This window comes from Gnatocerus cornutus, chromosome 6 (genome assembly GCF_029298725.1).
Source record: "Gnatocerus cornutus isolate USDA-ARS CGAHR chromosome 6, icGnaCorn1.1, whole genome shotgun sequence".
NCBI classification, from domain to species: Eukaryota; Metazoa; Arthropoda; class Insecta; order Coleoptera; family Tenebrionidae; genus Gnatocerus; species Gnatocerus cornutus.
This window is the reverse complement of record NC_142238.1, coordinates 2,683,973-2,704,751: the sequence shown is the minus strand read 5'-3', so window position 1 is coordinate 2,704,751 and position 20,779 is coordinate 2,683,973. Positions and strand designations below refer to the sequence as shown.

Genomic DNA, 20,779 nt, shown 5'->3' with positions numbered 1-20,779 from the left:
CTTCAGGCATTCTTCATACAATATTTAGACTTTTAAGACAATTATTTGACACTTTATGACTCTTTGGATTCATTAGTCTTTTGAATACTTTAGATATTTTTTCGACTCTTTAGACACTTTTTAGACTTTTCCGATCGGTACTCTTTGGGCATTTTTTAGATTCTTTCGACTTTTTATACTTCTTAGGCATTCTGTAGACTATTTTGACTTCTTTTAGACTTTTCCTATCGGTACTCTTTACGCATTTTTTAGATTCTTTCGACTTTTTAGACTTCTTAGGCATTCTGTTGACTATTTTGACTTTTTTTAGACTCTTTAGACACTTTTTAGTCTTTTCCGATTGGCACTCTTTAGGCATTTTTTAGATTCTTTAGACTTTTTAGTCTTTTAAAGACATTCTGTACACTCTTGACACTTTTTAGACTCTTTATATTCCTCAGACACTCTTTAGACTCTTTAGGCACTCTTAAATCTTTTTAAGATTCCCTTCAAGCATTTTTCATACAATATTTAGGCTTTTAAGACAATTCTTTTTAGACTTTTAAGACAATTCTTTGACTCTTTATGACTCTTTGGATTCTTTAGCCTTTTGAATACTTTAGATATTTTTTCGACTTTTTAGACACTTTTTAGACTTCTCCGATAGGTACTCTTTAGGCATTTTTTAGATTCTTTCGACTTTTTAGACTTCTTAGGCATTCTGTAGACTATTTTGACTTTTTTTAGACTCTTATTTAGACACTTTTTAGACTTTTCCGATTGGTACTCTTTAGACATTTTTTAGATTCTTTAGACTTTTTAGTCTTCTTAGACATTCTGTACACTCTTGACACTTTTTAGACTCTTGACTTTTTATATTCCTCAGACACTCTTTAGACTCTTTAGGCACTCTTAAATCTTCTTAAGATTTCCTTCATGCATTCTTCATACAATATTTAGACTTTTAAGACAATTCTTCGACTCTCTATGGTTCTTTGGATTCTTTAGTCTTTTGGACACTTTAGACATTTTTTCGACTGTTTAGACACTTTTTAGACTTTTCCGATTGGTACCCTTTTGGCATTTTTTAGATTTTTTAGACTTTTTAGACTTCTTAGACATTCTGTAGACTCTTTTGACCTTTTGTAGATTCTTTAGATACTTTTTAGACTTTTCCGATTGGTACTCTTTAGGCATTTTTTAGATTCTTTAGACTTTTTAGTCTTCTTAGACATTCTGTACACTCTTGACACTTTTTAGACTCTTTTTAATTTTTATATTCCTTAAACACTCTTTTTAGACTTTTTAAACTATTTATACAAGCTTTCGAAATTCTTTAGTTTTTTTTTAAATTCTCTTTAGGAAACAATTTTTAGACTTTTTAGACAATCCTTGGACTCTTTATGACTCGCCATAGATTCTTTTCTCTTTTGAACACTTTAGTCACTCTGTAGACTTTTTAGGCACTCTTTACACTCTTTAGATACTCTTAACACTATGTAGACACTTATTAAGACACTTTCGACACTCTTAAGACTTCTAACAATATTTACACTATAACACAATATTTATACTTTCTAGACACTCCTGCGACTCTCTATGTCGCTTTGGACATTTTTGAGCCTCTTTAAATGCACAAAATTTAGACTCTTTAGATACACTCTTGATACATTGACACAATTTTTCTCTTTAAGAAACCTCCACACCAAAGCAACAAAGAGCAACTTTTGTTCTTCTATTCCGCTTCTTAATATGCTAATTCAAGTAAACCGAAACTTTCAGGAGTATTTAAGGACATTTCAAGAAACCCGTAAATGTTGTCTATGTTGTTTTAGTGTGGACACTCCTTAAGACTCCTCAGGCACTCTTTGTTTCTCTGACATTCGGGCTGAACCACAGACCTGGCATCAATTTAGGGTGCCGTAAAAGTTCTTTTTCTCTGACGGCGAGCACCTCCAAGAACTCCGCAATTGTATATGGCAGCTGCATGTCTTCTATGCAAATTTTAGCAGTGACGGGGTCCGGAGTGGCCATCACTTTGACTTTAACCTCACTCGTGTATTGTTTACCGAATTTTCTTGCGATTTCCGTGAAGATTTGGTCATAAATGGACTCGGAGTCTGCAAGAAAAACGCTAGAGGCGGTAAGAACTCGCCATGGTGGTTTTACCAACGATTAGGCCATCAAAGTCAAAAATGACGTGGGAGACGGTTTTGAAAGACATGACGATAAGATTAAACTAATTAAGTGTACTAAAACAACTTTATTCCCCCTCTACTTTTAAAATAAATACTTAATTCCAGAAGATAACAAGTCTAGAGACACTCCTTCTTCGATGCGCTGAAAGAAAACCAGTTTTATGAGGTTTGTGTGGTTTTTACTCACCTAGTGTTCCGCGGTGGGAGCCCGAAGAGCTCCGGTTTGACCTCCGTCAGCGAGTGCAGCACCAAAGTCGCCGGCTTCTTTAGTTCTTCCGATACTCGGGGGTCAGGAACTAGAACTACTTGCATTCCAGCTGCTCTAGCACCCAGCGCGCCATTAGGAGCGTCTTCAAAAACCAAGCACTCCTCAGGTTTAGGATTATCGTCAAATCTAGACGCGCAGACCAGGAAGATGTCTGGCGCCGGTTTTCCATGTTTGACCTCAGGATCGGTGCTTCCACACACGATGTGGTGGAACAAACCCATCAACTCCAAGTGATCCTGGATCTTAATATCGAGGATGTTTTTGGCGGAAGATGTCGCCACGGCTAGCGGAATCTTGTGGGTGTGGAAGTGTTCAACTAGTTCCTTTGCACCTAAGTGTGAGATTAGATGAGGAAGAGTGCGGTTTGGGAATACCTGGCAGGAGTTTTGGGTGTTGCAATGCTGTTTTAACTCTCTCATGGTAGATTTCCAGGAATTTCTCGGGGGTGTATGGTAAACCAACCCCTTCCACGGCGATTTTCGCAGTGGTTTCTTCTGTCGTCCCCATGAGTTTCAAACGGGTCTCCTGGGTGTAGACTTTGCCTTCTTCGGCTGCCATCTGACGGATGACATCTTCGTACACGGATTCAGTATCTGGAAGTCATTTCTACAGTGCTTGAAGACAGGATTTGTTTTTATTTACCCAGAAGAGTGCCATCGAGGTCGAAAATTACGTGTGTCACTTTTTTGAACGACATTTTGCAGGTTGAGACGCGATAAACTGTGAAATCAATTGAGGATTAAGGTGAAGCTTAATAAACATGTTTACTTTTGGTGTTAAGCAGACCGAAACGGGGATTATATGGTCGTAATTACAGCGTTTATTTGTGGTGATAGTGATAAGAATTGATTAGTTTGGCGGCGTGTATTGGTGGTTGTCTAATCAAGAAATCAATACGCAGACTTCATCCAACTTTTGTCCATTTTAGACTCTTTAAATTTTGACTATTTAGACACGCTTAATGATCTTTTTTAAAAATTCTTTATACTCTTTGGAGGGTCAAACTCAAAATAAAAACTTTAGATTATGACTGTATAATAGTTTAAACTCCATCGAAAATCTTTAGATTCTTATTTATATTCTTTATAATTACTTTTTAGGCTTCCTATAGTAGTTTTCTAAACTCTTTAAACCCACTTTAGAATCTTTGGACTTTTTGCAATGGAAGCTTTACTTAGCCTGTTTAGACATTCCTTAGACACTCTTTAAACTCTCTTTAGACTTCATTTAAGCATTCTTCAAACAACATTTAGACCTTTTGGGCACTCTAGAGTCTCTTTAAACACTTTTTATACACCATTTAGACATTCTTTAGTCTGTTTTTAGACTCAGTTTAAGCATTCTTTAAGCAATATTTAGACTTTTTGTACATTTTGAAGACTCGTGAGACTCTTTAGACACTTTGGACGCTCTTTAAACTCTTTAGACTGTTTTAAGAATACTGTTAGGCATTCTTCAAACAATATTTAGACTTTTTAGCGACTCTTTTGTTGTTCTATGGTTTTGTAGGTTTTTTAATCTTTTGGACACTCTTGACTCGCCACTCTTTAAAATGTTTAGATTCCTTAGACACTTTTTAGATACGCGTTAAACTTTATTAAGAAACTCTTTTAGCATTCTTCAAACAGTATTTGGACTGTTTAGATGCTCCTTCGATTTTCTATAACTCTTTTTACACTCTTGGGACGCCCCTTTTTAGACTCCTTAGACACTCATTAGACTTTTTTAAGACTCGTTTTGGGCATTCTTTAAACAATATTTAGAGTTTTTAGTCTCTGCATGACTCTTTGAGTTCTTTAGTGTTTTGGACTATTTAGACACTGTAGAGTCTTTAGACACTTTTTAGACTTTTCCGATTGGTACTCTTAAGGCATTTTTTAAATTCTTTAGACTTCTTAGACATTATGCAGACTCTTTTGACACTTTTTAGACTCTTTAGACACTTTTTAGACTTTTCCAATTGGTCCTCTTTCGGCATTTTTTAGATTCTTTAGATTTTTTAGACTTCTTAGACATTCTGTAGACTCTTGACACTTTTTAGACTCTTTTGGCTTTTTATATTTCTCAGACATTCTTTAGACTCTTTAGGCACTTTTAAATCTTTTTAAGATTTCCTTCAGGCATTCTTAATACAATATTTAGACTTTTAAGACAATTCTTTGACTCTCTATGACTCTTTGGATTCTTTAGTCTTTTGGACACTTTAGATATTTTTTCGACTCTTTAGACACCTTTTAGACTTTTCCGATCGGTACTCTTTAGGCATTTTTTAGATTCTTTCGACTTTTTAAACTTCTTAGACATTCTGTAGACTGTTTTGACTTTTTTTAGACTCTTTAGACACTTTTTAGACTTTTTCGATTGGTACTCTTTAGGCATTTTTTAAATTCTTTAGACTTTTTAGTCTTCTTAGACATTTTGTAGACTCTTGACACCATTTAGACATTCTTTATTAGTCTGTTTTTAGACTCAGTTTAAGCATTCTTTAAGCAATATTTAGACTTTTTGTACATTTTGAAGACTCTAGAGACTCTTTAGACACTTTGGACGCTCTTTAAACTCTCTAGATTCTTTTAAGAATACTGTTAGGTATTTTGAACACTCTTCAGACACCTTTTTTAAGACTCCTTAGACATTGTTTAGACTTTTTTAAGACTCCTTTTGGGCATTAGACTTTTTAATCTTTCCATGTCTCTTTGGGTTTTAGTTTTTTGGACTCTTTAGACAGTCTGTAGACTCGTTAGGCACTCTTTTTAAACTCATAAGACACTTTTTAGATTTTTTAGACTCCTTAGACATTCTTTAGACTCTTTAGACATTCTTTAGGCTCTTTAGACATTCTTTAGAGAATTTTTATACCCCTCAGACACTCTTTAGTCTTTTTTAAGATTCCCTTCATTCTTCATACAATATTTAAACTTTTAAGACAATCCTTCAACTCTCTATGACTCATTGAATTCTTTAGTCTTTTAGACATTTCACACACTCTTTGGGGTCTTTAGGCATTTTTTAGATTCTTTAGACATAGACTTTTTAGATTTTTAGACACTCTTTTTAGACTATTTATACACGCTTTAGATTTTTTTTTAATTTCCTTTAGGCATGCTTCAAACAATGTTTAGACTTTTTAGACAATCCTTTGACTCTATATGACTTTTTAGTCATCGATTCTTTACTCTTTTGACCACTTTAGACACTCTGTAGACACTTTTTATACTTTTTAAAATACTCTTTAGCCCTTTAAAATTAATTTAAAAACTTCTTATCCATTTTTCAAACAATTTTAGACTCTTTACAAACACTACATTTAAACACCCCTTAGGCACTCTTCATACAATCTTTAAACATGGGCTCTTTAGACACGCTTAAAGACCCTTTTAAATTTTCTTTATACTCTTTAAAGGATCAAAGTAAAACAAAACTTTGTATTAAGATATTAATAGTTTAAACTCCATCAGAAATCGTTAGGTTCTTATTTAGATTCTGTACACATAATTACTCTTTAGGCTTTCTATAGTTTAAACTCTTTAAACCCAGTTTAGAATCTTTGGACTTTAAATTTTTAGACTGCTTTGATTTTTAAAGACTCTTTAGTCACTGGAAAGACATTCTTCAAACAAACTTTAGACTCTTTAGACATTTTTGAGAGCCTCGAAGTAAAACATTTTTAGACTGTTAAGACTCCAGAGACACTCTTTATGCTTTAAAAACTCTGCAAGACTCTTTAGACATTATTTAGAAATTCTTTATAACACTCAAAGTAGTACTGAAAGTAAAAAAATCTAGAGACACTTTTTTGATCTAGAGACCTTTGGGATTTTAGAAACTGTTAAAAACTCCTTAGAAAACCACAAAGAATCTTTCAAACATTCTTTATATTTTATTTCTTTATAATTTATATAGATTCTTTTAGACACTTTAGGCTGTTTGAGACATGAAGTAAAAAATTCTTTAGACTGTTTAGACTCCATAGAGACACTTTTTAAATTACTTCACTCACTATCTTTAGACTCTTTAGATTTTAGAAACGCTTAAAAACTCTATAAAAGCATTCTTTAAACAAACTTTAGACTCTTTAGCAATCCTATTAAACATTCTTTAGATTCTTTGTGTCCTCTAGAGAATTTTTAGAGGATCTTTATATTCTTTAGACACTTTAGACTATTTAAGACTCCTCAGGGGTTCTAGAAGAACTGAAATTGTTTAAATTCTTATTTGAATTCTTTAAACACTTTTTAGACTCCTTAGACAATCTTCGGAATCTGATTATGCATTCTTTAAAGAATCCTCAGATTCTTTAGACAATCTTTGGGGATTCAAAGTAAAAAAATCATTAGACTATTTAGACTCTATAGACTCTCTTGAGAATCTTTAGACACTCTTAGACTATTTAAGACTACTCAGACACTCTTTGAAGACACTTTTTAGATTTTAGAGACTCTGAAAGACTTTGAAGACATTTTTTAGAAACTCAAAGTAAAATATTCTTTGCACCATTTATACTCTTTAGGCAGTTTATAGTTTACAATAATTATTACGTGTATTTGGTGGTAATGATTGCTTAGTTTCACGGCGGCCTTCCTGCAATATCAAAACGCCGGCAGCCCAAAAGCTTCCGGTTTAAACTCCTTCAGCGAATTCAACACCAAAGTCGCAGGCTTCCTCAAACTTTCCGGGACCTCAGGTTCGGGAACTAAGACTACCTGCATCCCTGCCGCCACGGCGCCCTTGGCACCATTGGGAGCATCTTCAAACACCAAACACTAATCACAGTTATAAAGGAGAAAGTAAAGAAAGTAAACACCTGTTCTGGTTTGGGGTTGTCATCAAATCTAGACGCACAAACAAGGAAGATATCCGGCGCTGGTTTCCCATTTTTTACCTGTGGGTCAGAACTCCCACACACAATGTGGTGGAAGAGACCCATGAGTTGAAGATGGTCTTGTACCTTCAAGACGTACATGTCTTGACCGGAAGACGTCGCCACGGCGATCGGTATCTCGTGTTTGTGAAGGTGTTCAATGAGTTCTTTTGCCCCTGAAGATGACATTAGTATAGTGGCGACTTTAGTCGATCTCAAGTACCTGGCATCAGGGTTGGGTGCTTCAAGTACTCTTTTACTTTCTCGTGGTACATTTCAATGAACTGGTCGGAAGTTATCGGTAGATTCATTTCTTTTATAGCGATTCTGGCAGTGTTGGGCTCCGTCGTCCCCAAGATTTTTAATTGGATCTCATTGGTGTATTCTTGGTTGTACTTGGCGGCAATGTCACCAATTGCCTTCCTGTAAAGAGACTCGGACTCTGGAAGTTTCAATGAGCTCTTCATTAAACAAGTTTTATTTACCTAGGATTAGACCATCCAAGTCGAAAATTACGTGAGTCACTCTTTTGAACGACATCATGCTATAAGGTGAAGGTGGCGACTGTCTATGGAGGTGACCTTGTCTATGAGAAACCGATAACTGGTCGAGTGGGAAATGAGCGCGCCATGATTCTATTTCAAAACAGTTTTTTGCAGTGAAAAACTGTGACGTTGTTTACCAAAGATTTTAGATAAGATGTATTGTTGGTTGCCTGAACACAAAGGAAAATTTAAGGAAAATTGGACCAAAAATAAACAAACGTGCATTGAAACTGTAGTTTTTTGTCGGAGTTTGTTTTGCCTTAGCGCTTCTGCTTTGGTTTTACATGATAAACTACGTTTTGAAGATTTGTCTTCACTTTTAATAGCCTACAAAGAGATACGTAAATTTGGTTAAAATTCCGGGTTATTATTTACCTTTCCAATTGTAGTTTTTGATCATTTCATCATTTAAAAACTTGAGGTTATGTTTACACAGTTTTGACAAGTGACAGATAAAACACCAAATTGCTTCCTGGTCATTTTTGCCAAATATGTTGGTAGTGTCTCTCTGGAAATAACTGCGTTTTGAAGATTTGTCTTCACTTTTAATAAAGTAATGCCTACAAAGAGATACGTAAATTGGGTTAAAATTCCGGTTATTATTTACCTTTCCAATTGTAGTTTTTGATCATTTCATCATTTAAAAACTTGAGGTTATGTTTACACAGTTTTGACAAGTGACAGATAAAACACCAAACAGCTTCCTGGTCATTTTTGCCAAATATGTTGGTAGTGCCTCTCTAGAAATAACTGCTCAATTCTTTGCAATTGTAATTCTCACCTAAGATTCTCACGATTCAATGAACCACAAGACATCAATTTATCTGTGTCGTGCAAGCGAGTTAAAGTTTCGTAGTTTTTTTAAAGTAATAAACGGTTTGATTTAGTGGGATCAAGAGTAATGTTGGCAGTGCTGCAGGCAACCACAACGCTAAAGGCAGTCTACAAGTTTTCTCCGCAGTTAATTTGTTTCTCCAGTATCAACGGAATTTGCAGTTTTATTTCAGTGTCTCGCCACAATTTCGATTAACTCGTTAGTGCAATTTAAGAATAATTGAGGGCATTTGTCTTCAGTTTTGTTTTTGTTCGGTGACAAACGATAAAGGTTATCGTAAAGCATGCTTTAGAGTTTTAACCGTTTTTCGCCCGGCTTGTTTGAAAATGTTTGTTTTTTATCGTTGTTTGTGCAAGTGCCAAGTTCAACTGAGAATTTTGGATGTTTAAGGTAAAACTAACAGTTTAAGTTAATTCATTCTGTTTTTAATAGTTATTTGTGTACCAAGGCCAAAAAGCGTGTCTTTTTCGGCTGAGCCTTTTTTTATGGCCGAGGCGATAGCCGAGGGCAAAATGGCACTTTTTGGCCGTGATACACACTAGATTTTTTAGGCGACATCATTAAATTTACAAGTTAATTAATTTTTATTTATGATTTATTGATTTAATCATTTATAACAACTGAATAATTGTAAATATTTATGATTCCTTCAGAAAAGTTCATATTTTTTTTATTTACATTTGCAGTTTCGGCATGTTTTTTATTTTCAAACACGTTTTTGTTGCACTTTACAGCAGTTTGTCGATTTGATTTTACCCAAATAATGATAAAATTGGGGGTAATATCGGTATCTTAATGTAATATGCAAAACTATGGGTAGATGGCGCCACCATTGGTCGGCCAAAAATGTTTGCGGCCAGAAAAGTCTTACTTTTAGGTCGCTCTTGAGGCCTAAAAATTCCATTTTCAGTTTAAGTCGCCTAAAATTCGTTTTTTAAACTTACAGGGGCCTCGTTATTCTCAAGGACCAATTTTGGTTACTCCTCAAAGGCTAAAATGGGGTAAGTGATAATTCTTAAGGCATTTTTTGCGACGCAATGTTTTATAGTATTGTTGTGTACCGTTGTGTTTCTCTGTTGTGCTTTGAATCTAAACTTCATAGAAAATGCTAATAGTCGCATCCCCACACCGTCTTAAGGGAGAGTTATGAGATGTGACTAATTGATCATATGAGAATGAGGGTGGCTAGAATTAATTACAAAACCTCCCCTCTAGCCGCTAGCCGCAAAATTTTTACAAAAGTGAAATAAGAAAAAATATAACACGTATAAAGACAATAGTAAAACAATATATGAAGCATCAAATCTAATAGTAGTGATAACTAATATAAAATATACAAAAATTGTAATACGACATTAAAAAATATAAATAAAAAATTTGAGAGATAAAAAAACAAATAAGTCATAATTAATACAAATAACTTGTGATAGAACTATGCTAAAAAATATATATACAAATGACATTAATTCAGATGTAATTATACAATACATAATGTAGTCATAACATCGAAAATAGAAAGTACATAATGTATTTAACTTATTAATTTGATTCACAATCAGCGTTATGACAGTAAAACACTCATTGTAATTTGTAATGAAAATAATTGAAACGAGGATCAATTCGGATGTGCAAAAAAAATCGTAAGAATTAGAAAAAAAAATTATACTTCGTTTTCTGATTAAATTGTCTAAATTATATTTCTTTAAACGATTGAAATGAACTTTTTTGCACAAAACAGCGCCGATTGCATTTTGACTCGCGTCTGTAGTCACTATAAATTCTTCAGAGTAATTGGGGTATTGTAGGATTGGCGGATTTATCAATTGCATGACCCCTTATTTTACAATATCGACAAAAACTATTATTAATATTTGGATTTTGAGAGAAATTATTTTGTCGATTTGAATTTGTGAAAGGTCTTTGATTTGTGTTATTAGAATTATAATTAAAATGATTGTTGTGAGACCTTTGATTTAAATTATTAGATTTTTGAGAATCTTGCAATTTACCTAGCTGATTTTTCTTCCTTAACTGCAGCCTCTATAGCTTCATGCAATTTTCGAAATCGCGACGCTTTGATAATTAGTTTAATTGGCTCATTCAGACCTTCTACAAAGAAAAAAAAACTAATGGCTGCCATTGACTGAGTAAATTGCTGAAAAAAAGTTATAATTTCAACAGAAACTGAGAAAATACATGACAAAGTTGACCAATCACAAGGAGGATACACTCGCGAGTTGCTAAGAGACCAGTTTAAGTTTTCTCCTTTGAATTTTGTATAAACAATCAGGTCCACTGTAACTTAATTGACGTTAGAATGACAGGCTTTAATAAATCTAACTCATATTGAACTTAATGTGCAAAAACGGCTCAGCGTGCTTGAGGGATTGACTAGAGGGTCGAAGACCACTGGTTGACGAGCGTTGAATGACAAGTGACACGGCGGTAGGACAATTGACACAGTGGAAAGCCAAGTGTGTCAACGGCGTTTCTTTCGGTTTCCCTCACTTGCTGGTTCCTAGTTGGTGTTTGGTGTCAACAAATATCTTAACACGGTCCAATTCATAATAAAACCCAACTTTAGATATAAACCCTTCCTGTCTAAGACATGTTATTACTGACTTCATTAATTTAGTGAAGATGTATGGAGCGCAACTAAGACCAAAAGGCCATTAAACTTAAAACGCAATTTTTTTTTGCAGCTTTTTACAATATAAATGAGAAAATATGCATCTTTTAGATCGATTGTTGCAAAAAAACATTTTTTAGTGATTAGTCTTGCTACAGTCCTAGTGCCTTCAAGTTTGAAGTGTTTAGTTTTAAAATGTTTGAGAGTTGTTTTTGTGGTTTGATGTTGCCTCCTGGCCACAGATTCTCTGAAATGCAAACTCCACAATGGTAAGATCTTCTCTTTCCCCTTGTTTGTTCAAAATTAATGCAAGGGTTCTTCCTATTGCAGAGATGCTTGCACCAATTTCGGATTGTAGATCTTGCAGTCTCTTGTCTCTACGACGCACAGAGTGGAGCCGCGGCGGGAAAAAATCATTTTTTAAAGGTTACGTTTTCCATGAATTGATCTACGTACTTAAGACTTAATAAGTTATAGAATAGAATTATAATAACAATTTTTGGATTGAAAAACGTTTTCTATGTGTAAATTCGACTTGAAGTTGAGAAACCGTAAATCCGGCTAACATAGCAGCATTTTCCAGGACTTCCAGGACACTTAGGGATTTCCTAATTTATTTGCTCTTCCAAAATTACCCAAATCTTAAACACTCTCAATTATATCAAATTTTAAATTATAATCCAAACGTTTTTTATGGATACCTTTTTTCTTTACTAAAACGGTCATGCAAATTTTTCCACACTCTTTTACATTTTTCTAAGGTAGTCTCCAGGACAATGCTTATCTCCTCCCATGTGTTTTCTTTCACTCTGGCATCTTTGAAACTTTTTCCTTCATATCGTGTATTTGGGGATGGGAAGCGATTAGCTCAATTAATAAGCCTAATTCGAAACCTTTAAAATAATTTAATCGTCAATATTTGTATGAAATTATATTTAAGTCCCACATGTGTTTCGTTAAAGTAGGGTGGAGGATTTTTTTTTTGAGTCCCTGTTGTTTTCATGTGCTTGATATATATTTCATATACATCCTTTGTAAATTAGCAAATTTTTGCATACATTTTTCAGCTCCCTATTGAGCAATCTTTTGCCAAAGGAGACTTTTTGAGTTTTTCGATCATTAAAACGGTCATTCTAAGTAGTTTTGGGGCTTAAATATAAATTTGTTGCATCTCTTAAATTAAGATTGTTGTCATTTGGTTTAACACCATGCAGATCTTTGGGTGCAGGTGTTTGCTCTAACAAAAGCGCTTCTGCGTACTTATCAGCTGCGGCTGCATCTATGAATACACAAAAAACTATTTCTATACAAGTTTTGAAAGAGAAAATGCAAATTAAAATAGTTTTTAAAAGAATACACTCACCATTCAACAAAATATTCGCCTCTTCTACAGTTACAGAGGCTGCCAAATTTATACCTTTATGGTTTATGCTGATCTCAACTAATTCACCCTCCATCTTACAGCTAAAGGAGAATTAATTTTTATTTAGGGTAGGCTTTGACAAAATTTACGTAAGTCGAGAAAAAATTTGACAGTAGTTTGACATTTGTCCTTTGATTCAATACATTATTGATTCTGGAGAGACACACGATACATTTTCTCTTATTTGCACCTCGTAATGTTACATATTTTCATTAAAAAATTGAGGTTATATCAAAAACAAAATTTCACTCCGACATGACTTCTATGTTTGTCTCTCTCTTTCATGGCCTACCCTAAACCAAAATTTTGTGGCTCACATGTTATAGAGTAATATAATTTACAAATCAACTTGCAGCTTTCAGAATTATTGAGGTTATATACCAAATAGGGGAACTAGGGGCATGAAGAGAAAACAACAAAAAACTGCAGTAAAAATCAATTAACATAATGTTTTTATTTATTTATGGTACACATGGGGATTCTTTATGCTCCCATTAAACTTTTTTTCACTCCCGACGCCTTTTTATTTTGATCAGTTAAATAGCCGCTCAACTGATGACGCAAATTTTTCATGACTCTTCGTTTCTTCTTGTGAATTGTAGTTACATTTGCATTCAACACAAACTCCTAGAATGTTCAAATAAAAAGTTGATGCATAAGATATTGAATTGAAACTCGATGTAAATTTAAAACAGCAAGGCAATTTTGTTGTATTAAAAATTTTTTTGCGAAACTATCCGTCCAGGAAGTTTTTATTTTCATGTATTTCCTTCCGGTTTTCTGGCGCAATTGTTTCCATTTATCGCTTGTAAAATATAAGGAAAAATAATGAATGTCTGTATTTATTTGATAGATTCGGTTTTCAAAGTCAGTATCATTCTCTTTCGATTCGTCTTGAGAATCATTATTGTCTTTATCATTTAACGGTACATTAAATTTGGTACCATAATTTACAGTATCTTGATATTTGCATAAGCGTAAAGCACCTGTATACAATTTTTTTTTGATGTTATTAGCTTATATTTAGAAATAATGGTTGACCAAATTTCATTCATTCATTCACTATTCGCCTGTTCTACAGTTACAGAGGCTGCCAAATCTATTACCTTTGTGGTTTATGCTGATCTCAACTAATTCCGCCTCAGTCGACGATTCCATCGAACAGCTAAAGGAGAATTATAATAATATAGAATAATACAAGGTGTTTATAAATGTTTCTAGCATCAAGGGTGGCTCTGGAATTCTTGCCATGCACTATTTTGCCGCTTTGTTTTCATAGTGAATATAACTGTCTTGAAAATAATGTATAATGTTATTTACGTCAACGAAGTTTCAGTTACAGTTTTGTGTCCAAGTTTTTCAGGTTTTAAACCACAATTAGAAAAGTTTATTTCTCAAAACTTTCTGTACTCCACGTTTGAGGTTAACTGCAAATGTCAGTTGAAAAATCGCAACCCACATTTGTAATGAGCGGCAAATGTCTTTGACATTTCATAGCCACCCTTGATGCTAGAAACATTTATAAACACCTTGTATAATCTACAAATCAACTCAGTACTCACCAAACTTTGCAGCTTTCAGAATTATTGAGGTTATTTTTCCGAATAAAAATTTGAGAAATTTTTGTCAAATTGACGTTCAAGGTTTGTCACAACTAACCTTTAAAATTTGCGGTTTGGAGTTTATTCTCTTCGTTTGGCGTATTGTTACTGCGCAGAATTGTGAAATTTTTTGTAAATTAATTATATTAAGTAAAATATTAAGTTCTTCAATGAGAGACAAATTTCGTGCTTCAAAGTATTATTATTATGGGCAGACATTTAAAATTATCATTAATAAATTTTAGTAGTTTTAAATTTGGTCTCTCCAGAACCTTTTTGCAGTCAATTATACTGCGATTCGCTTTTCAAATTTTGTATTACAGGGTTTACAGTGTCTATGTTTTTATAATAAAATAATGCTGCCTCCAACCGTGTTCCTCATCGAGTTCTGGAGGCAGGGGCAAGCCCGGACTCAAGCAAACTAAAAACAAATTCTGCAAAATATGGCTAAAAAAATTCCTATAGGGGAAGAGTGGGCAAAACGGGGTACTTAGTGTCTAAAATGCTGTACTTATTTTATTTTACCATTAAACATAATTTAACCTTTTTTATAACAAAGTTTATTTATTTAGTTCTATTTTAAACATTATTACAAAGAAAAAAACTGAAGGCTACATACTAAAACATTTTTTTTTAAATACGTTTCATTCACCCCGTTTTGTCAACTAGTTTGGGTAAAATGGGGTACTACAGTGGACAAAATGGGGTGGAGCTTTTCTATGCGCAATGATCACAAATATAGTAATCATCTTCTTCCTTTAACAAGGCACAAGCTTCATGAGCCCATTCTTGGCAGTTGTCGCATTGAATCCAGCCTTCGCCGCCCTTAGAATTTGAAAAATCTTCTTTACAGATGATACATTTAACGTTGTCATCATCTTTTTCGTCATCTGAAGAGAATTCATACATCCTTTGCCTTTTGCCCTTTTGTTTACAACTGCCAGCTTGAGCTGTCTTATTAATAGTTGTCCTTTGCGAACTGTTGTTCTTGCCACAGGGCGTGTCAAAAATTCGTTTTTTAACTACAGTTTTCGATTGCTCAGAAGCATATAGCGTTGAGGCTGACTTTAATTCGTTCAAGTATGGACTCTCAGTTATAATTGCAGTTTTACCTCTCTTTCGCTTGGATTTGTTTGTTTTTTGTGGTGCCTGTGGTAGTGGCATGATCTCATTGGGAGATACATAAGTTGAGGTACTTGTGCTAGGTTTTTCGGGGGTGGAAACCAGCGATTCTCCAATTCTTGATCTGCTAGGTCCTGGAATTGGACTGTTTGGTGGTGTAGTTGAGGCTACCTTTTCTAGAGCCTCATAGCGTTGCGTTTCATTTTGTGCATCTAAAGGGTCAATGTCTGCTGGATTGTCCTGACCAGTAAACTGTTCATTATCAGTGGTCTTGGATGCCGCAAAATCAAGTTCGGTGAAAACCTCTCTATTTAAGGGATAAATCCCCGTTTTGCGAAAGCCGTTGATGGCAGTTTCCATAGTGGCCGTTTTTAAATATGCCTTGCCAAAGAGTGCCCCCACATCATCTTGTGTTACAACTCTACCAGGATGCACACGCAACCAAGTATCTATTTCGTGGGAGTACCAATCGCTTAAGGGTTTATTAAAGGATACATCTAGCGGCTGTAATCGATGGGTACAGTGTGGTGGGAACACAGAATATGCACGTTATTTTTGCGGGCTAGTTCTATCACCTGAATGTTCTTGACATGCGTGGAGTGACCATCCAAGAGCAGAAGGACTGGATGTTCCTCACTGGGCCGTGCATGCGATATAAAATGAGTAAACCAGTTGATAAAAACGTCCGTCTGCATCCACCCACTTGGATGGCAGGCCAAAACAGAACCTGGTGGTGTGCTATCCATTAGTGACATCTTTTCCCGTTTTCGAGGAAATATTATTAATGGGGGAACATAAGTTCCAGCCGCAGAAAAACAAATTTCTAAAGTAATTAGTTGTCCTCTTTCAGCAGGTGTAATTTTTCTCACTTGACGCCTGCCTTTTAGAGCTATAATTTTTTTCATGCTCTTCTGGACTGTTGTGATTCCTGTTTTATCTACATTGTAGATGTTATGAGGGGCAAAATTGTAGGTGTCCATTAACTAGAGGCCGATGTAGGTTCTGGCTTACGCAGAGTAATTTTTTGATGTCTGTGGCGAAACCCTTTGAACCAGTCTCTTCCTGCCATTTTTAATTCTCTATTGAAATGGTGTTTAATATTATTTTGTTCCGCATATTGAAAGGTCAATTCTCTGAAATCTCTTACTGTTAAACCAAATAATCTTGATTCCAAGAATAGCACATGATTCGCCAATTCTTTTTCTTGGGCAAATGTAAATACAGGTTTATAGGCACCTAGACCACCCTTCCTACTAGCTTCCTCCACTGACATCCCAGCTTTAACTTTCTTCATTCTGTTTTCTAAAGTTGTTTGAGGCACAACGAATAGATGCCTTACAGTATCCAATTTTATCCTCTAATATTGCATTTAAGGCACCAGCCATAGCATCACTAGCCCAGGATTAGCGGTTTGTCTTTCTTTTGTAGTGGGCCATATTAAACCTATTGATGGCAAAGGGAAACAAAAATATAAATCAAAGTATGAAGGCTAAAATGGGGTACCCCGTTTTAGGCTACCCCGTTTTGTACTAATGCACATTTTTGCTAACTCAACAGATACTTTTTTTAATATGAGGAAACTGGGTAAAATAATTGGTTCCCAATGAAGTCAACAAACTAATTAACAATTGTAACCACTTACCACTTAATTATTCCTGATATTCTTTAGTTATTTTCAAATTTAGTTTGCACATAAACTCGTTGCGACAAGTACCAAAATCAAGAATGTGTGCTAAAGAGTTCTACTTTACTAACACTAGCAATATTTTGATTTCATTTTGTGCTATTCTTCTATAGATGTCGCTCGGGAGGGGCGGTACCCCGTTTTATCGCCGTACCCCGTTTTGCCCACTCTTCCCCTACATGCAAATATAAAAAACAATAATATAACAAAATTTTTAAGAAAATTCTCAACAAAAAATACAGTGTCATCGGAGGAGGAACTGCTGGTTTCATCCTCAGTTTTCCCTGAAAGAAATTATGATTGGGTCAACTTCGTTCAATTTGTATACATGTTGACATGCCGACTTCAATTTTCCACAGTTATTGATTCCACGATGAACGTCATTAAAGTTGAAAGTCGTGTTTTTTGCGGCCACGTTGCTTTTCACTTGTGCCCAAATAAACTCAATGGGATTCAAATCAGGATGATATGGGGGTAATCGTAGAACTTCGTGACCGACAGCTGAAAACAAGTCATCGATTTTAAAGGTTTTAAAAGCTGCTTTGTGGTGTTTAACCAACTCGTACAAAATAGGCTTCAACATAGAAGGATTTGCCTTTTGATTTTCAAAAATGTTGAATGCCGAGGGCAAATTTTCCATTATTTTGATCAATTACGTCTCTTCGTTTCATATTAGTCCACCACACCTTGATACTCTTCTACTGGAAGTTGATTTTGGTGGATCAGAAGGTTGTTTGTTCTGACATCTAAAGATGTTGAACTCACCGTCAATCTCGTTTTCATTTCCATGAATCGCAAGTGGGTATCTGTAAAACTACATCAGCGCAACTTGCTTTGCTACACTAAAGAGAGTTTTTCACGTTGATTGGAAGTACTCGTACAGTAAAGTTTTTAAAAGCCCATGCTTCAGCTACCTGCGTAATTTTATTTACGTAGTCACGAGGGCCAAATAGGAAGTTTACTTACGAGCGTTGTTGCAGAATTGCCTCCGTTTAAATCATTTCGATTTAGTGTTTCGCCGATAAAGAAGTACCCTGGAGTTAAGGGTTGCAAATCGGAAGGATTGTTGGACATGGGAGAAAAAGGGCGGAATTAAGGCCAGATTCAATCATTTTCGTCTCTAAATTTACTCGTTTTGAATGGAATTATGTCGATTTTTCAGCGGCTTTATGCATTCCCCTGAAATGTGGAGCTCTTGGTGGCTTAAACTTCCACGTTATTAATTTATTGTAACGCTAATTGGTCTATAATCTCGGATTGAAATGATTTTGCAGTTAACAGTTAACAAGGACTTTTTTTCAAATTTGAGTTTGCACTTGTATTTTACGATTTCAGGAACAGTATTCTTGTCGACAGTGTAATAACTGTCATTTTCTGGCATGTCGTCATTGATAAAAGTGAAAGATTTTTCGTCATCCATGACAATTGTGATGTTTTAGCGCAGACAATTTCGCCGTAGTTTCCTGCATTTTCTTGGAACTTCTTCTAGGGGCTTTTGTGTGTATTTTGCTGTCTTTTGTCTGAAGTTTTTAACATTATGTTTCTTGACAATATTTCTTATGCTACCACGGGAAACGTTATACTTTACGGCTAACTTACGTTAGTCAAAAGTGTGTTGTTTTTTTTTTATTAGCCACCTATTTATATTCATTCTCACAGCTTTAAGCCCACCAGTTAAAGGTTTTTAAAGCGAATTTCTCATATTGGCCATTTTTATTACTTTTTCTTGTTCATTTTGGATACTACTATTTAATTTTGACAACAAAATGCTTCTTGCTTCTTGCAATGCTAATGCATTTTTTGTTTTGCCGACTTATTAATTCGGTCCTCGTACCAATAAGACAGCATCTATCGAATAAACATTGATTGCATTTTGAAATGTTCTAATTAAATTTTCACATTAATTTAAAAATTGGTTTAGTTGATGGGGATTAGAATCTTAATAGAATCTTAATAAAGGAACATTTATTTGATTTGTATTTGTTTCTGTTTCTGGCATATTGTCAGCAATATTAATAGATCTTAGCTGAATAATCAAGTTAGCTAAATCTTCGAAATTATTGGAAATAAACTAAATAAACTAAATGAAAAAAAAAACGATATAGTCACCCTGTCTGGGAACAATTTTTTCAAAAGTTGCTTTTATCAAAAATGTTGATTATATCGAAAAAAAAAATTAGTCTTAGTAGACAAACAACGAAAATTTAACAATAAAAGGCAAGAAACAAATATTAAAGAAATACCTTGCAAATACTAATATAGAAAACTACGAAGAATACCAATTGTCAAAAGCAAGAACACACGTAAGATAAAACAAGAAAAGGAAAGAACGTGGAAAAAATTTAAGAAGAAAATAGCAGAAACATCCTTCAGAACGATAAACACTGTCTCTTCTGTTTTTGCATCTTTGACACGGTTATTTTACGTACTGACAGTTGATGTAATTATATCGAATGACAGAAACTAAATTAGTTGACAATATCAAAGGTTGTTTAATCAAATGTTTTTCATATCGAAGGTGACTATATCGAATGTTCACTGTATTAAATTTCTTAAATAATATTTAACAAAACTTATTAAACTAAAAGTTAAATCTTTACAGTCTTTTTATTGTCCGGTTTCTTTTTGTCAATCGTCTCATTTCTTTTTTGTTTTTTATTTATATCTCTAACGAGCTCATTCTTGTACGTGGAAGCTGGAAGTATTGCATCGATTCTGCATTTGAAGTTCTAGATGGCGGAACCTCAGTTATTACTACTACTGATGTCGTCTACGGAGGGGAAGTGAAATCCATAATTTTTGTGTTGGCGGAAAAATTTTATTTCATATTTATGACATTTTAGCACATCTTCAACTCTTCCTGGAAAATGCAAGATCTTTTTTTTTGTGGCAAATTTCACCAAGACGAAGTCTCCAATACCTATCTCTTCATCATCTAGAATCTGTCGCAGCCATGTTGCTACGTTAATTTCATATTGTTTGTCTGGTAATGAAGGGAATTTTTTTCTCACCGCATCAATAATATATAAAAAACGATAGTGTCTGTTATTAATCAGGTTTATTCCGTACTTTTTAAAATTTCTAGCACTCCCAGATGTCCAACTTTAAAATTATCTTTTCTACCAAACCAAGAGCATTTCGTTGCCAATCTGTCACTAAAAATTCTCCTTAATCCTCTTTTTATGGATTCTACTTCTGTTGTTCCTCCAGACAAGAAGAAAGCAATTTCCTAAAACGAACAGTAATGTAGGTATCATATAAAAGAAATTTCTATTGTGCCTCTTCTGAATTTTTCACTAATTCATCATATTATAACAAGTTTTTGTATTTTTTGAATTGATTTTTAGGGACAGTTTTAAAATTGTTGGCCTGACATTTAGATAAATCTTTAATCTTAAGAGCCATTCTTTCAATTAAAATTTTGTTGTAAAGTGTGTTCTCAAGAATTTTATTTATTTTTTGTTCCACAGAATGGATTCGTAATGTTAAATCTATAACTTGAGGACTTGGGGTGGTATTGTTTTTATATACAATCTCTGAAACATTCAATATAAATTTACCATAAACTGTAACATTTTATTACTACTTATCGGCATTTTCTATAATTTCTTCCATTGAACCTATGTCCATTGCT

General features: G+C 34.3%; 4 protein-coding genes across 6 annotated transcripts; all 4 read right to left on the bottom strand.

Annotated features, from left to right (window-relative positions):
• Nucleotides 1-1,757: 1,757 nt before the first annotated feature.
• Nucleotides 1,758-2,250, bottom strand: LOC148172238 (pseudouridine-5'-phosphatase-like). The gene is made up of 2 exons (XM_088039121.1): nucleotides 2,149-2,250; nucleotides 1,758-2,099 (listed from the first exon to the last, which is right to left on the bottom strand). Exons 1-2 carry the CDS (start codon nucleotides 2,201-2,203, stop codon nucleotides 1,837-1,839), a joined length of 318 nt encoding a protein of 105 aa, XP_087895247.1. The 5' UTR covers nucleotides 2,204-2,250; the 3' UTR covers nucleotides 1,758-1,836.
• Nucleotides 2,228-3,347, bottom strand: LOC148172237 (putative pseudouridine-5'-phosphatase). Of its 2 annotated transcripts, XM_088039119.1 has the most exons (5): nucleotides 3,214-3,347; nucleotides 3,088-3,165; nucleotides 2,820-3,038; nucleotides 2,365-2,776; nucleotides 2,228-2,319 (listed from the first exon to the last, which is right to left on the bottom strand). In XM_088039119.1, exons 2-5 carry the CDS (start codon nucleotides 3,140-3,142, stop codon nucleotides 2,295-2,297), a joined length of 711 nt encoding a protein of 236 aa, XP_087895245.1. In that variant the 5' UTR covers nucleotides 3,143-3,165; nucleotides 3,214-3,347; the 3' UTR covers nucleotides 2,228-2,294. The 2 variants fall into 2 exon arrangements, with proteins under 2 accessions (XP_087895245.1, XP_087895244.1); XM_088039118.1 differs by having other exon boundaries at nucleotides 3,088-3,347.
• A 3,580-nt stretch (nucleotides 3,348-6,927) lies between these two features.
• On the bottom strand, nucleotides 6,928-7,981 carry LOC148172236 (pseudouridine-5'-phosphatase-like). Of its 2 annotated transcripts, none has more exons than XM_088038615.1 (4): nucleotides 7,792-7,981; nucleotides 7,530-7,748; nucleotides 7,250-7,482; nucleotides 6,928-7,208 (listed from the first exon to the last, which is right to left on the bottom strand). In XM_088038615.1, exons 1-4 carry the CDS (start codon nucleotides 7,847-7,849, stop codon nucleotides 7,035-7,037), a joined length of 684 nt encoding a protein of 227 aa, XP_087894741.1. In that variant the 5' UTR covers nucleotides 7,850-7,981; the 3' UTR covers nucleotides 6,928-7,034. The 2 variants fall into 2 exon arrangements, with proteins under 2 accessions (XP_087894741.1, XP_087894743.1); XM_088038617.1 differs by having other exon boundaries at nucleotides 6,957-7,192; nucleotides 7,792-7,980.
• Nucleotides 7,982-8,090: 109 nt separating this feature from the next.
• LOC148172235 (uncharacterized) lies at nucleotides 8,091-8,667 on the bottom strand. Its single transcript, XM_088038928.1, has 4 exons — nucleotides 8,633-8,667; nucleotides 8,459-8,589; nucleotides 8,227-8,411; nucleotides 8,091-8,178 (listed from the first exon to the last, which is right to left on the bottom strand). The coding sequence occupies exons 1-3, from the start codon at nucleotides 8,665-8,667 to the stop codon at nucleotides 8,260-8,262; spliced, it is 318 nt and encodes a 105-aa protein (XP_087895054.1). The 3' UTR covers nucleotides 8,091-8,178; nucleotides 8,227-8,259.
• Nucleotides 8,668-20,779: the final 12,112 nt, after the last annotated feature.